The 16823-nt window shown below is 34.8% G+C and overlaps 1 protein-coding gene across 1 annotated transcript in view; it reads left to right on the top strand.

The window, feature by feature from the left end:
• LOC127858931 (teneurin-m-like) overlaps positions 1 to 16823 on the top strand; it is a 266676-nt gene that overhangs the window by 217767 nt on the left and 32086 nt on the right. Inside the window, exons 12-15 of the mRNA XM_052396275.1 lie at positions 4224 to 4444; positions 8047 to 8115; positions 12794 to 13062; positions 16061 to 16172. Of these exons, the coding sequence (XP_052252235.1) occupies positions 4224 to 4444; positions 8047 to 8115; positions 12794 to 13062; positions 16061 to 16172 (671 nt within the window). The remainder of the gene's footprint in view (positions 1 to 4223; positions 4445 to 8046; positions 8116 to 12793; positions 13063 to 16060; positions 16173 to 16823) is intronic.

Here is a 16823-nt window from a genome sequence, read left to right as displayed (position 1 = left end):
AGAGCCCGAGGATTTTATTCCAGCCTTTTATAGTAAATGAAGTTATTACACTTGGTTTGTTTTTCATGCATCATCAGTTGAAAGGTTTCCATCTGGAAATATTATCATGAGGATACAATTAGCTCTGTACTTTTAACTGATCAACAGTTTAAAAAAAAAAGAGTTTTGCAAAAAGAGAACAGCTTTACGTATAATTGTCAAAAATTTATTTTCTGTGCTATGAAAAATCTGTTAAACCAACTGCATAAGTCATTGAAAAGGCAGTTGATAACATAATGATCAGGAAGAGCTAGCTAGTTTTTAATTCTGAAACATATCTTTGCTATGTTTAACCATCCTTTGTTCAAGCTGTGATCAAAATTGAAGTGTATTGACTCACAGTGTTTGCTATTATAAAGCTTGATTATTACTGCCTTCAAAACACTGACCATTTTCTATATATTTCAATAAGCATACATTGTGCTTTCAGGGGTTTTATTTTTACGCGGATCAGGTTGTCTGGGGGTCGTTTCTGAGATTCGCGAAAATTCTTAAAAAAAAAAATTCGGAGGTGGTATGTCCCATTCTGGGTATTTCATAAACGGCCCGAAATATCTGCGGCTCGCAAAACCTCTCCGCATATTACACAGGTAGATTTTACCTAAGCACTTTTGAAACAAACGATATCACGTAATTCCTCGCTGATTCCTGTGCAAATGGCAACATTGTGAATGGCAGCGAAAATGAAGATTATTGAACGACGAATCTCACAAAATCTCGGAGATTGACAAATTATTTAAAAACAACTTCCAATTGGAACAGAAACAACAGTGGATTTAGAGCAGAAAGCTATAACAATTTCCAAATGGGATCATAAGATCCTCTGTCCTTGTAAGGCAGTGTATTTCATGTAAAAAAAATATTCAACTACGCAGCCCGTGGTAAAGTGTTGTTAGTTGAAGACTTTAACAGTGTTGACCATATTTCCAAGGTCAAGACATTGAGCTCAACCGAAAGCTTTCCGTCATTGTTCACAGGGATCGGAGCACATACTGTTATTGATCACAATGCTTACTTTGTTTATCTAACATGTTAAATGTGAAGTTAAAAAGTTTTTGATACATAGATCTTGTAATGAAGTTTAAGAAAGTACTTATTTAAATGTCTGTTTTAAGGTTTATAATTGCGTTCTGCAGGCGATTGGCGTAGTCAAAATCAGTTGACAGAATTTTCCTCCCCTCGGACGTCACCTCAATCACACCCATTTTCTAAAGCAGAACATCTGAAGATCTGTTGCATGTGATTTTGAATGTCATCTTGTTATGCTTTTAGAAGTCTGTCCTCCAGCCCTTTATGTATTAAAGCTTGATGACAATGTTTTACACATGATCCAAAAGAAAAGGTCATAATTGTTCATCAGCTCTTTAATTAATTGATAAATTGTCATTTCCTGATCATAAAAATATCATAAAAGGGATTATTGTCTTAAAGAACTGTCACTGTGTAATGCTTACTTCAGTGCATGTAGTTGAGATTAAAAATGAATCAAGATGCAATACAATTTAACGGTAATACTTTTTTACACTGTCAAAAAGTCATTCCCTGTAAGAACAATATAATGGAGATGGTATTTCTTCAAGGAATTGTCTCTCAAATTATTTTTCCATTGTGGCAACAACAGTTTTTCTAGAAATCCATTGGAAATCTTACTACCATGCCTGTCTGTCGCACTTCTCCAGTCAATTCCTTGCCAGTGGTGGCTGAACAGTTCTACTGAAAACCTTTACTGCCGCAGTTTTGACCTTTTTTGGAGAAAATTATGTGATGGGAAGCATTGTGCAAGAAATTTACATAAGGAGTGAATGGTGCATCAGCTGTCGTTAAAAGTTGAATTAATCATCAATATTTCTGTGTGCGCTTGACTGTGCATTTTGAAAATTTTGGAATTAATTTGTTAATTGAATGTTTTTGTGTACATTATTTCATTACAGGTGTTGATATTACAATTTTGTTTTCAACTGAAAAATATGGACAGTGTTAGAAATATGTAAAAAAAACACTAAATGATCTTGAAATTGTAAAGTGATACATGTGTAATGTGTATGGAATATTTCCACTTCTAGTTTGACAAATTTTTGGTAGTGTTCCTCTATTTGAATTCTTACAAGCTACTTTTACAATGACTCATATTGAGAATTAAGTGGGAACACTGGAGTACTTTGGATTTGCCCCATTCATGACTATTTTTACACACCTTGCAAAATCTACAATGGTTGCCAGGAGAAAAGTAGTCAAGTAAGATATGAAATTTGTTGAAACTTGTTAAATAAAAAATAACATATACATAGAAAGCTTGCACTATGAATTAGTACTGGCTCAGTCTGAATTCTTTGAGAATTACTGTCAATAGTTCCTGTTTATTTCTTAAGTGTTAATTAGAAACGCAATATTTTTTGCTGAAAAGCTTAGCCAATATGAAAAATTAATCAGAGTCATAATATACAAATTTGCAAAATATTTGAGAATTTTAATTTTTTAAGGTTGAGGTGTAAGTAAGTGTTATGATGAACACCTTGAGGATCTGTAACTAGATTATTCGGATAATTTACAGGTACTTATTTTTGGAAGCTAAATAGATCGTTATGAATGTCAGTAGCCAAATTGTGACACATTTAAGACTTTAAAATGTTTAAACCTAGTACTGTGAAACCATTTATTTTCGCCAGCACGAAATTTCGTCATTTTTATAAAAATGACGTTTTCGTCAGCACTTAAATTTGCCATTTCCTGACTTTGAAAAAAAAATAAAATGCTTCAGCCAATATTCGATTTGTTTGTATGAAATATATCGCTGTTGCGATAAATCGTAGTAGGGAAAGAGGGAGGACACTTGAGAGTCACTTGCAGGAGGTGGAGCCTGTTTGTCACATGTCAATATACTAGTCTTTTGTTATCAGGTGATCAGTAATTGGCCCCCATTAGTATATCATTATTAAGATTAGCGGATAAGTGGGACCGAATAACCGTTAATGAGTGTTTGAAACAGTGAAGCAAATTGCCTATTGGTCTTATTCATTTATTATCATCGCCAAACTAATAACAATCTTACCTTTATCGGCGCAAATTAGAGAAGATGCGAAGATTATTGCTTAAAATTAGCGTTAGCAAACTATTTGGTCCATTTTCAATAAAGTTTCAAGAGTTTTGCATCATAAATATTTGATCACTTTAATGACAATAATTTTCTGTAGTGTAAAATTAACAGTGCATTATGGGACAGCGGTTTCATAGGGCACAGTTCATATTTAAATGTAACAACCAATGGACGAATGAGTTTAAATTAGATTGAATGCATTAGGAAACAAAGCAATGTTTTATTGCGTCATACTTAGTCATTCGAAAAACGTGCTTTCCGGGGATTTCCTGAAAAATGCGCAAAAATATAAGTGAATTTTTGTGAACAAATACCGTACCTTTGGATGGAACTAATCGTCATTGCTAATTTCTCTTTACCTGTTACGTTTTCAATTGCTACAAGTGACACTGTTTGAAACATGTATCGTAAAACTTGTCTAAGCTGTCAATAACCAAAATATCGATAGCCCATAAACGAAACACAAGCTATTTTTACATCTGTATTGTAGTTTAACGCAAACAACCAAACACAAATCAATATGTTCTGTATAAATTTGTAATCAATGCGGAGAATGTATATAAGTCAGGTCTTGATCACACATCATCATCTTTTAATTTCGTTTATGTCTTTGATCCCGATTCGCTGCGTGGAGGCTGTATAATTTGCAACAACACTGAAAAACACAATACACACAATGGGTAATAAAGTTGTTAACAATTAGCGCTAATCATTACTATTCTACCTAAACGAAGTCAACGCAGTGGATACAGCTGTACTGCACTTGCGATTTAGAGCAATGTCACGGTTCAATTAATTACACTGTGTAATCTACACCCTTGTGTGTCAAAACCGGATTAAACTCGATTACAAAACAGACGGAGTATGTATGCGTGGATTACGTTGGATTTAAGGGCCTCATGCCTTTGGTAATTCAGTCTTTATAATTTGTTCAAATATGGGACATAATTGTTCGTTAGGAGCTCGAATTCGTAAATAGGTCGAATACACGAATATTAATGCCCGACGATTAATAATGGTTTCACAGTATTTTGTTTATATTCCTGACAAGTTATAAATAGATGAATATGTGGATTTCTTTTCTTTTCAGACAAAACTTTGTGTTCCCACATCAGATTGGGACCTCCAGTCCGAGTGTCCCGTTCTATCCCGCAGGCCAAACCACGCAAGACTTCGGGTATTATGACAAGTTTAAGAACTCTAAACATGAATGGAAGACGCGTTTACAACAGCGCTGTTCCTGGAAGTGTTTCGCAATCATTCTTCTAGTCCTCATGCTTGTTTCCCTGGGATTTGTTGCATATTTATTAAGTAAGTAGTTCATTAAAATGTTTCTGATTGGACTTTTTTCTTTGCCATTGTGTTATTTTTTAGCAAGACCAGTTTTCTTGCATCTTACTTCCCCCGTTTGCATCATAAGGTTTCTTAATTTTTGTATTAAATTTCAATAACAACCCATAATAAAATGTATTCAGATATTTGTTAATGGAATTTTTATAAGCTACGAAATATTAAATTAGGTAAAATTTTTAATGAAAAAATGTCATGAAAATAAAGGGAAACAGTAATTTATGTCGAAAAGCCATATGGGGATATGGATTTTTTTCATATTATTTTATATCAGATTAAGATGTGGTTGCTTTGATTGTACTTAAGAAATAAGAAATTAAAGGACTATTGGCAAGTGAAATCGGCATCCTGCCATAACTAGAAGTAACATAAGCTATGTAAAATAAACCTATGAAACTCTTGTTGTCATTAAGACTAAATTAATCATGTCTGCTGTTTTGTCCCTAACCAAGATCTTGTTTCTTAAAAAACGCATTCTTTCAAAACATATGCATTCTTGTAGAAGGAATCTCCCGGAGGGGTATTTTCCCAAATTTTAGGGTAGGGGTGTCCCGCTGAGACTTCCGAAATGTGACCCGTTTTTATACTGTAACTCTGATAAGGTAAACCCATTTTGATACAAGATTTTTGAAAAAGCAGACCCATTTGTATACGATACTATTGAAAAAGTGGACCCATTTCAATACAAGAATTTTGATAAACTGGACCCATTTCAATACTAGAATTTGATGAAGTGGACACATTTCATACTAGAATTTTAATCTCTATCATATCAATACAGTTTACTTATTGAATTTGCTATTATATGTTTATTTGTAAATTTCATAATATATGTATCATACAACTTTGCCATTTAAAAAAATGTCTGTATATTGTAGTCATACAACACAATAATTGATTAATTTTCGAAGTTCAACTTGTACCTTATTACATGTAGCATATTGAGATTTTCAAAACACATTTAATATATCAAATTTATCATACTCATTTTGATACTGATACTTTCAAATCTATATGCATTTATATACAAGCAAATTTCTTTCAATACCCATATCCATATCAGGTATTCTTGTGCTGTGTAATTTTAATTATTATATAAAGAAGTAAATGTTATGAATTCCCTGGGAAGAACACGTTGATTAATAAATCCTTATATCAATGGCTATGTATTGTTCCATGTCATAAGAGCACAGTGGTCCAGTGCCGTCCATTTCTGCTTGTAGACCATAATGGGGGTTATGCCTGTAATTTTGTACCAGGTTTATATTACATTGCCCAGATTTTCATTATGTGTCCATGATTGATTTTGCCAGGCCATTAGGATATTACAAACAATCTGTGGCTATTGAATTCCTTGACAAAAATTGAAGGAGATTTTCATGTATGAAGTATTCACTCTGTTATACAGATTAACTGCTATTTGTTTTGGGGAAAAAAAGGCTATTTTCAAGTTGTATTTCTTAATTGAGTAACACTTATAAAACTTTTGATGTACCAAAGACATCATGATAAAACACAGTGAAAGTTATTAGCCCAGCATGGGAAAACCGGGCATAATGCATGTGTAAACCCAGTATGGGAAAACTGGGCATAATGCATGTGTAAACCCAGTATGGGAAAACTGGGCATAATGCATGTGTAAAGCATTGTCCCAGATAAGCCTTCTGGACCTCTTTTTATGCAGCTTTCTCATTTCACAGAAGTCTTTTCTTTAAACAAATCTAGTTTAGGTTAAGTACATGACTTCCCTGATTTTGCGTGTGTGCACTGTACAGGCTAATGCACAGGTACAACACTTAACTCACATGCATTAAGCCTGGTTTTCCCACAACACTTAACTCGCATGCATTAAGCTTGGTTTTCCCACAATACTTAACTCACATGCATTAAGCCTGGTTTTCCCACAACACTTAACTCACATGCATTAAACCTGGTTTTCCCACAACACTTAACTCACATGCATTAAGCCTGGTTTTCCCACAACACTTAACTCACATGCATTAAGCCTGGTTTTCACACAACACTTAACTCACATGCATTAAGCCTGGTTTTCACAGAGCAAGGCTCAAAAATTAACACCATACAAATTATGTCCAATCCTGCAAGGACATCCATTCCTGTTCTTCTATGATCAAATGCATAGTAGTTGTGATTATGAAGTCATACTCATGGCAAATTCACGATTTGGATGATGAAAATGGATCATGTTTCATTAGTTGCCAAAAGTATTGGTTTGAACTTAACATTCCATGTTTAAATTATAATATTTGATTGTGCAGGATGGCTTTAAACAGAAAAGATTCTGATTGTAAAGATATAATGTTCTTAGCAATCCCCTGGTTAATAATACAGATTTGTGGGCTACTAAAACCATTATAGTCACATATAGAAAACCAATTTCCGTGCAAAACAGAATTCAATTATTTATTGCATTCTTGGTTTACGAATTTTCCAATCATGCAAGCGAAAATTGAAAGTTTTATTGCTCGCTATTAAGTTCAATCTTTGCCAAAGGTTTTCAATTAGGAACCAAAATTAGAGGTTTGGGCAATGCATTTTGATTTTCAAATGAAGAATGAGGCAGCAGAAAAGAACGATATTTCTGTTATATCAGTTTCTTGTCTTATTGTTTAAAAAATATTTTTTCAATATTTGCCATAAAAAAGATTTAAAAAATCGCTATGACTTTATTTATTGATATAAAACAACCACTTTGTGTTTGATTTGTAATTGAAATATTAGACATTGTTTTGCAAAGTTAAATATTGCAAAACATTATTGTCAGTAGCATTTATTAAAGCCACTATCACGCTCACCAATACTACATACGTACTGTATTATGCTATATAAAAATTTTCAGCAAAAAAACAGTACCATATGATGTTTATTTACAAGGAAGACCCTAAGAACAAGTAACATTGGTGTAAAAACGTTAAAATGCAAACATTCTGCAACTTTAAAGCATCTAAATATCGTTCCACTTTATCTACTTTCGTTTTGTAGATGATAATGAGTCAGGATCGGATTCATTTGGGTTGCTTTCATTTGCATAATTTATAGAAGTTTTTCCAGAAATCTGCTGCCGCCATGCTTCTGACTCTGACTGAATCCAATCTCGTGTTCGCCCCTAAATGTTCGGATATTTCGCGGGAAATAAAAATGGAATTATTTATTACCCAAAAAAATAAAAACAAGCATTTTGTATTTGTTTAATCAATGTTACCAGACAACATCTAACATTGAAATTTTGCATTTTGCTAAAAGTAACAATGATTTTTGTATGAGTTAGCTTTACGAAATATTTGATATTTTTTAGCGTGATCGTTACTTTAAAGGCCATAGATATATTTAGAAAACACATTATTAACTTATCATGTCAGAAAAATTAATGTAAAATTTGTGAGTAATGTTTGCCAAAAATAAGGTTCCAAACATAAAAAATCTGTATACAAACAAGACACTGTAGTCTCAAAACATTCCTGTAATTACTTTTATGCCCCAATGTTGTTTGTAAGCTCAATTAGCTTTACAAGTAATTTAGTTGTGTGATGCTGTTTTTTCAGAAACGAGATTAGTCGACGATGTACTTGAAGTTACAGATGTTAAACCAACCAGTAAGACAGCAGACTATGGTAATTCGTCGTGTTCCCAGAATTGTCTAGCTTGCATGCAGAATCCTGACCTCTCATCTCGTCTTAGTTTAGATGTGCTCTGTGGTACTTGTGAGAAAGTAGTTCCTACAGGTGAGAGGGCTTTTCAAAAAAAAAAGTTCCTTAACTGGTTGTGGTAATTCTGCGAATTGTGTTGATTGGCTTTTCCACTAACATTATTTCCATTTTGTACTTGTAAAGTCACTGAAAAACCATTAAACAGAACTAAACATTAATGATTTTTAGAAGTACATAAATCTTCCCCGAAAAATACTTCCCAAACTTATATGGAATCTTTCCACAAAATTGATGTTTTTTTACTGGCAGTAAGACAGACAGACAAGAAATAGTTCTTTGCTTGTTTGCCTGGTATCACCATTTACCGGTATAAATAAATCCTTGGACTAAGTTGCAAAAAAGGGAGCTTTATATGTGACAATGTCATAGTTTATACATTGTTCCTGCAGCTGATGAAATAAATATCAACTCTTTCACATATTTCGCAGTCACCAAATAAAAAACAGTGTATTCGTTCCTAAATGTGTTCTTATTTTTCAAAGTAAGTAACGTATAATGCACTGTCAGATTTTTTCTCTCTCGTATCTCATTTTATTGCTGTGAAAGCTTTTGGTATGAGACTTTAAATTTTTATTATATCATTTCTGAAACTTTCATAAAATAATGTTCCCATGCCATTTTATCTTGTTGAGAAGGATTCTTTTACAGCCATTAACTGTCCTGTTTTGAAATACAGGACAAATGTGCAGTTTGTCATATATTTTAAGTAGAAAATGATTATCTCTAAATCGTTCATCTTGTAATGGAAAGCTGCTTGTAAAATATCCAGGGGAAGCATCCCATAAGTCCTTCTCCATAGGAGGATAAGAAATTAATAACAGAAAAGTGTACGAAGATTAGACGGCTTACATCTTATTTAAGCAGACGACATTTTGTCCCCAGTCAATATAATGTGGGTCCTTGGTAAATTAAGCTCCACTGGAAAAGAGTTTAACCTAATGGTCAGAAATGTCTATTTTGAATGATTGTCCAGTCTACATTGGCAATCCCATAATGCAATTTGGTCAGTTCTCTTTCCTTGGCAGACATTAGACAGCTTGAGACATTCTCAGTGTCAGTTCCTAAGCTCTGTATGAGATGTCGTCTGGAGGGTGGGAAAATAGCTGCTGTTTGCTCAGATTTATTCATGTACTCAGCTGTTGTTGTATTTATGCTCCCGGTAGGGTGGCATATAGCAGTTGAACTGACCGTCAGTCAGTCAGTCTCCCCGTCTGTCCGTCCGTCAGAAAACTTTAACATTGCCCGTAACTTTTGCAATATTGAAGAATGCAACTTGAAATTTGGCATGCATGTGTATCTCATGGAGCTGCACATTTTGAGTGGTGAAAGGTCAAGGTCATCCTTCAAGGTCCAAGGTCAAATATATGGCTTCAAAGCGGCGCAGTATGGGGCATTGTGTTTCTGACAAACACAAATTTTGTTCTTTACTTAATATATGTTGCTTTTTTATGAGCGTGAAATATGACGATCTTCAGCAGACAATGTAAAAGAAATGATTGCAATAAGACCTTCCATGTATCTTCTAGCTTTAAATAAATCCCTTGTGTTTCTAATAAACAGACAACATATTAAAATGTTTAAGGCCTTATCAAAACAAGGCCTACCCATTAAAAAAAGTCTGGCAAATGTTTGTTTTTTTCCAAATTGTGCATGTTTTACAGTATATTATAGTGTAGAATTGTTTAAAATATCACAAAAAGCAAACAAAGTGGAACTACAGTTCACTGTTATACATAAGGATGGGTTGTGTTGCCCAAAACTAAGTGTTCTTTCATTTGCCATTAGCAGCGCAAACCAGGTGTCTGAAGTGTTTTGCAATGGTTTTCCCTCCTCCATCACAATCAACAGATACGGTTTGAGTTATGCCTTCTTGTAAAATGTGACTTTGTTAAACATAATTTTATAACTTGTGTAATATTACAACATGTTGCATCAGGGGAAAACTGTGACAAACTCTAGTTTTCAGTAGAATATGGAAAAAACTGTTTTATAATAAAAAATGCTTTATTAATTTTGAATATATTTCCACCAATTTACATTTAATTTTAAAGGCTACTATTGCAACATCCTGTCTTGCCATGGCACAATTCTTGTTTGAGAGCATTAAAGCTGTACTATTTTTTTGTACACAGCTAAACATTTCAAAGTATCATTTGTTTTTGAGATCTTGATGCATGAAATCATATTGTTGAAATATTTTATTTCTCTGTGAAAATATCAGTAATAATGCCCATAATCGTGTACAACGGCTATGTATAAAAATGTCCAGAAAAGTCTCAAAGCTCCATGTAATTTTGATGAATTGACGATTCTGCCTTTGAGAGTTATCATTGTGTAGATTTTTCCCCAGTCACATTTGTCTGTCAGCTGGAATGGTTTCTGTCAGTGTAAATCATATTATTTGTCATTCATTGCTTTTAAGTCTGGGTTTATGTTTCATGGACATGCAGTAAATCTCTATGGACATTTTGGTTACCCTTGTGTTGTGTTTTGTATCGTATTTTGTATGTTTGTTCTTCTTTATTGTTCAGTTAGTTTGGTCATTTGTATAAATGGTTTAGTAAAGACAGTCCAATCTGACCTAGCTTAACCCTTCACCACTAGGATACGTATTTTGATGCATTTGCAGTCCCTTAGAAAGTTAAATTTAATTATAGACCTTTCGTAGTAAATTCATGTTTTAAAGGCTCCATGTCCAACCCTTAGATATCGATGAGCAGCAAAGAGCATAAAACCTGAGACTGCGAGTTACTCGCAGGCTGTTTTGGTTTTATGCTGTTTGCACATAGCCATTTTCACTTTCATTCCGAGTGGGAAAGGGTAAAGCGGTCAACCTTATTAAGGGGTAATGCCTCAGTCACAAATAATCCGGTCGCTGGCCGATGTGTCCGATCTCCAGGCACTGGGAAGACTGGACACGTAGGAGCCGTCCGCCGTCTGATGAGTGACAAAGTTTAAAACCTCAGTCACAAATAGACACCGATCACCGTCCGATCAGCGGCTGATGATCGCACGCACATCGGGTCATTTTGTAGCATCAGGCGGTGTTCGGATTAATTTTTTATATCACAGTTTGTTTTACCCGACATCGGGCCCGGGAAAGAATCGAGTTAAGATCGAAAAAAGATCGGAAGATCAACGAAAGGTTATCGCCCGGCGTGCGCCCGACATCGTGCGGAGGCCCTCCGGCAATCAGATGGTCACTGGCCGATGTATATGCCTCTTGGAAATACCTTTAGTTTTGCCGATACACGTTCAATGAATCCGATGTCCGGCGATACCCGTGGGTTGATCGTCCGATCTTGTTTCGATCTCAACTCGATTCCTTCCCGGGCCGGCGTTGGGTAAAACTTTAAGTGAGACTTAAAATTAATCCGGACGCCGCCCGATCTTACAAATTGGCCCGGTTTCTGTGCAATCATCGGCTGGTCGCCAGCCCGATGAGTGGAAAAATACGTAGTCCGCTGATCAAACGGTGATCGGTGTCTATTTGTGACTGAGGTATAAGTCGAGATTCACAATGTAAAGCTATTTGTCTTTGTGTGTGATCAATCAGAAGCAGAGAACGATAAAATTGAGATAAATTTTACCAATGCAATACTTATGGGGTTTTTTATCACCTGCTTGAGATGAGCAGCCATGCGGTATTTGTTATATTTAATGATTGTTAAAGTTGTGTTTTATTATGCTCCCCCCAAAAAATTTTGGGGGAGCATATAGTCGCCGCTTCATCTGTCCGTCCGTGTGTTTATCAGTCCGTGAACACTTTTTGTCCGGGCTATTTCTCAGCAATTAATGACCGGAATTCAATGAAACTTTATGTGAAGCTTCACTACCAAGAGGAGATGTGCATATTATCAGCCGGTTCTGGTCGGATGATATTTCACAGAGTTATGGCCCTTTGAAATTTTCCATTAACTGTACATATAGTGCAATTCTTGTCCTGGCTATTTCTCAGCAACTAATGACCGGAATTCAATAAAACTTTATAGGAAGCTTCACTACCAAGAGGAGATGTTTTCACAGAGTTATGGCCCTTTGAAATTTTCTATAAAAAAATTCTTGTACCCCCCAACTACTGTGCCCTCAAGACGTTTCCTTTATCTGAATATATAGTGCAATATTGTGACAAAAAAACCTTTGCGGAGCATCACCCGTCTCCGACAGTTCCTTGTTTTTATAGAAGTGCATGTTATATATATTTCCCACGCATATGTATTTTTTTCTTTTAGGCCATTTGTTCAGTTAATCATTTTTAGAAGTCTTATTTCAATAATATCTTTATCAGATCAAGTATATGTTTGATGTTTATGTAGATCCATTTTCACATGAAATTGATCTTAATTGCCTTTAAAATAACATTCACTGTTTGGAATCAAAATTATTTCAATTCAACAATTACTTAAAAAATAGCAAATGTTATGTGTATAACTCGTATGTCAGGTAATTAAAACTTGAATAGTAGGAAATAACTTCTTCTTTCTTTCTTTTTCTTTCGTTCTTTCTTGTGATAAACTAAAACTTAAATTAACACTTTTACAAGTAAACAGGCTTTTAATTTATAAATATTGTTTATTTCTAGGAAGCACATTTTCCCCACCCACTTCCTTCGCTGTTGTACAGTATCAAATTGGTGACCAATCAGAACTAACGATCGCACCTGGCTCTTTCTGGCAATCAAAATTCAACCAAGCGGAACCAAAGTTTGTCAAGTTCAACGTCACGTTGCCTAGCAGTGGTGTCCTTGGAGTGTATGGTCGTCGGGGTCTTCCGCCAACCATAGCGCAGTTTGACTTCTTTGAGGTCATAGATGGTCGCACATTGACAACAAGAACAAAACGACAGGCAAAGGTATGTGAGCTGTGCTCTGTGAAAAATGCATGTGACTCAAGTGCCATCTCAGAAAAGGTTTTTGTATATTGTACATAGTAGCTTACAGGTCCATGGAGATTTGCAAGGGCTATCATCACAACAAGAGTAATGATACTGTTGAGATATAATATTTGTGCACTCAACCCTAGAATTGAGCATTAAAAGGCTCTCTTTCAAAGGAAAATTATAGTGCTTTTTTCATGGCCTATTGACATCAGTTTCAGTTTTTATGGAAAGCAAAACAGTTTCAATTGAGTGCAATACTTTGGACCTTCCAACATATCAAAGAATCCAACATTAATGCAATTGTGCCAGAGAATAAATTATGTGAAAAACAGGCTGGTTTGAGCTCTTGAACAATCATTTACTACCATAACGATTTTTGTTGAAAAAAAAGCATCTTAAAATTACTTCTCCTTTGAAACCATAATTCTCAAAAACTCAGAATTGTCTTGATAAGCCTTAAGCTTCATTTGCCCCATAAATTTAATCAAGGCAAATCATGGGTCTTCCCATACCTTATGTTGCTACAAGCAAGTACTCGCTATCTTAAGCCAAATGTCAATATATCAGTGCAATGTAACCATGCTTGTTAACACTGTTGACAGCCATATCTATTTCTAACCTCTAGAGGCCCATATTACTGATCCTGTTGCGTTTTTGGAGGTATTTCCAGCCAATCTTAGTGCAATATAGCCCCCATGGACAGTCTATAGGATGAGCTAGGACTAGCGAAAGAGCTGGAGATTAGTCTGTTGAAGACGTAATGCCATGTTATTTTAGCGTAATTTGGTGCCAGTCTGTCTAATTAATCCCTAAGGAGGGTTCAAATACATTTACTGGTGTTTGAAAGTTTCTTAGAAAAACAATAATTGCTTGTGATGTGGGTCTGGCATGTTTGTCTTTTTTCGTAAAAAATACTTAAAAATCAAAAAGTTTAAAAGGAAAAAATTGAATAAATTGAAGCTCCGGAATATATATTAAGAATATAAACATGTTTATCATCACAAACAAATTCGGCAATTTAAAAGTCATTTACTAACAAATAAAAATTGTGTAAATGGTATAGATTTTTTAACACAAAATTCCTGACAAAATTGTTCAAAGGTTAAAGTGACTTGCTCACAATCTTAACTTGATAGACTTAGTGTAGAAAACATAATATTCAAGTATTATTCCAATAACTTTTTAAATTAGAAAACAAAATAAAAAACGTTGCTCCCATCAGCTTTGGATTCCTGGACTATTAAGAAAATGACTTGCTATCACCTTAAACACTTTACCTTTCCATAGGTTTTGCTTTAATGCTCAATATGTAACAGAACACTTGGCGCTTTAACACAATCACAATGTATTTAAATCAGTTTTCTATGTCTGTGGTGTGTTTTTATCCTTTATAGACTGTTGTATTATTTTTTGGAACAAGTGTGACAAAAGTTTGAAAAATGGTCAATGTGCCAATCTGTGAACAGGTCACTTAGAGATCATCAGATCAGTGAAAATGTTTGAAACTAGCATCACGTTGTGGGTTGAAGCCTTAAGAATTGCAATATTTGGTTTGTTAAGATAAATGATCATGCTTACTTTTTATGCCCCCCTTCGAAGAAGAGGGGGTATATTGTTTTGCACATGTCGGTCGGTCGGTCTGTCCACCAGATGGTTTCCTGATGATAACTCAAGAAGGCTTAGGCCTAGGATCATGAAACTTCATAGGTACATTGATCATGACTGGCAGATGATCCCTATTGATTCTCAGGTCACTAGGTCAAAGGTCAAGGTCACAGTAACTCTAAATAGTAAAATGGTTTCTGGATGATAACTCAAGAATGCTTAGGCCTAGGATCATGAAACTTCATAGGTACATTGATCATGACTGGCAGATGACCCCTTTTGATTTTCAGGTCACTAGGTCAAAGGTCATGGTCACAGTGACTCAAAACAGTAAAATGGTTTCCTGATGATAACTCAAGAATAATTAGGCCTAGGATCATAAAACTTTATAGGTACATTGATCATGACTATTGATTTTCAGGTCACTAGGTCACGGTCACAGTGACAAAAACGTATTCACACAATGGCTGCCACTACAACTTACAGCCCATATGGGGGGCATGCATGTTTTACAAACAGCCCTTGTTTAATGTGGCTCTTCCCTCCTTCTTTTAAGAAATGAAATTACACTTTCCCCTTAATATTATTTTATAAGATATTATGTTGAATACAAAATGTTAATCAATCCAACATTTTCACTATTTCACTTTAAAGGGATACTGAAGTTGCATGTCAAGTTTGTCCATAAAACAATTGTTTCTCTTGATTAGATTCCTAGGGCTATGAATATTTGAGCAATCTAATGAGGGAAGTAAATCATCTCAGAATGAACAAACAACCAACCATTATGTGAAGGTTCCAATATATAGATTAATATCTGGACGGGGGAAATTATTATTTACAGACTTCCTTACAAAAGATGTGTGTGTTTCATATAGGGAAGAGGGTAAATACGGGAGTTCCAATTGATTGGACAGTAATTATAACGTATGTCCGTTGAATTGTTCGTAACTTTTATCTTTCTGTGTTGAACCAATTTTAAAAACTCTGGGAAAATGAGAAAATAACACAATAAAATTGCCAATAACAGAAGGTGTTCCGATATAAATCGGAAATTTATGGTGCACAACAAAAAGTGAAATCAATACTAAAAGATGTGTGGAATTTTTTTCAGTAACAGTTTATTCAAGCATTTCCCCTCAGTGTCAAGCCAAGTGCGTAATCTTAATTTATCAGCTCTGATGTATCTTACAATCTTATCAAATTAATAGGCTAGCCTTAATTCTAGCAAATGACATTTTCATGATCCAAGTTTTAACAGAATTGTCAAGGAAAAAAACAACTACATAACTGCCAATGTATTCCCTCAATTTTTCATGTAAAACAACATTGCCAAGTTAACATTTTACATCTCTTTCCCTTGCAGGATACCCTTGACACGGCCATTACAAAGTACCTGGAGACTGGTGTGTGGTTTGTGGCACTGTACAACGACATGGACCAACCCCAGAAGGTTGTCTTTAAGGCGGAATTCTACAGTAAGCGTAATTATTATGGCTGCATGCATATCATGATCGTTGGTCATTGAACTATTGTATACGTGGCCACATGTAACGTTTTCGCAAAACAGCAATAACTGACCTTGTATAGTTATTATGATTATTTACACCCCGTGTAAATAATAATATCAGATGCAATAGTTTGATATACTAAAATTTTAATCCACACAGGCTAATCAGGGATGCCACTTTCTGCTTTTATATATTTTTATGTCCCCCACTATAGTAGTGGGGGACATATTGTTTTTGTCCTGTCTGTTGGTCTGTTGGTTGGTTGGTTGGTTTGCGCCAACTTTAACATTTGCAATAACTTTTGCAATATTGAAGATAGCAACTTGATATTTGGCATGCATATGTATCTCATGGAGCTGCACATTTTGAGTGGTGCAAGGTCAAGGTCATCCTTCAAGGTCATATGTAAAATATATGTGTCCAAAATCGCTCATTTTATGAGTACTTTTGCAATATTGAAGATAGCAACTTGATATTTGGCATGCATGTGTATCTCATGGAGCTGCACATTTTTAGTGGTGAAAGGTCAAGGTCATCATTCAAGGTAAAATATATGGGTTTAAATTGCTCATGTAATTTCACTTCTGCAATATTGAAGCTAGCAATTTTATATTTAAA

Source organism: Dreissena polymorpha, chromosome 14 (genome assembly GCF_020536995.1).
Source record: "Dreissena polymorpha isolate Duluth1 chromosome 14, UMN_Dpol_1.0, whole genome shotgun sequence".
NCBI lineage: Eukaryota > Metazoa > Mollusca > Bivalvia > Myida > Dreissenidae > Dreissena > Dreissena polymorpha.
This window is presented reverse-complemented; position numbering and strand designations above follow the sequence as displayed.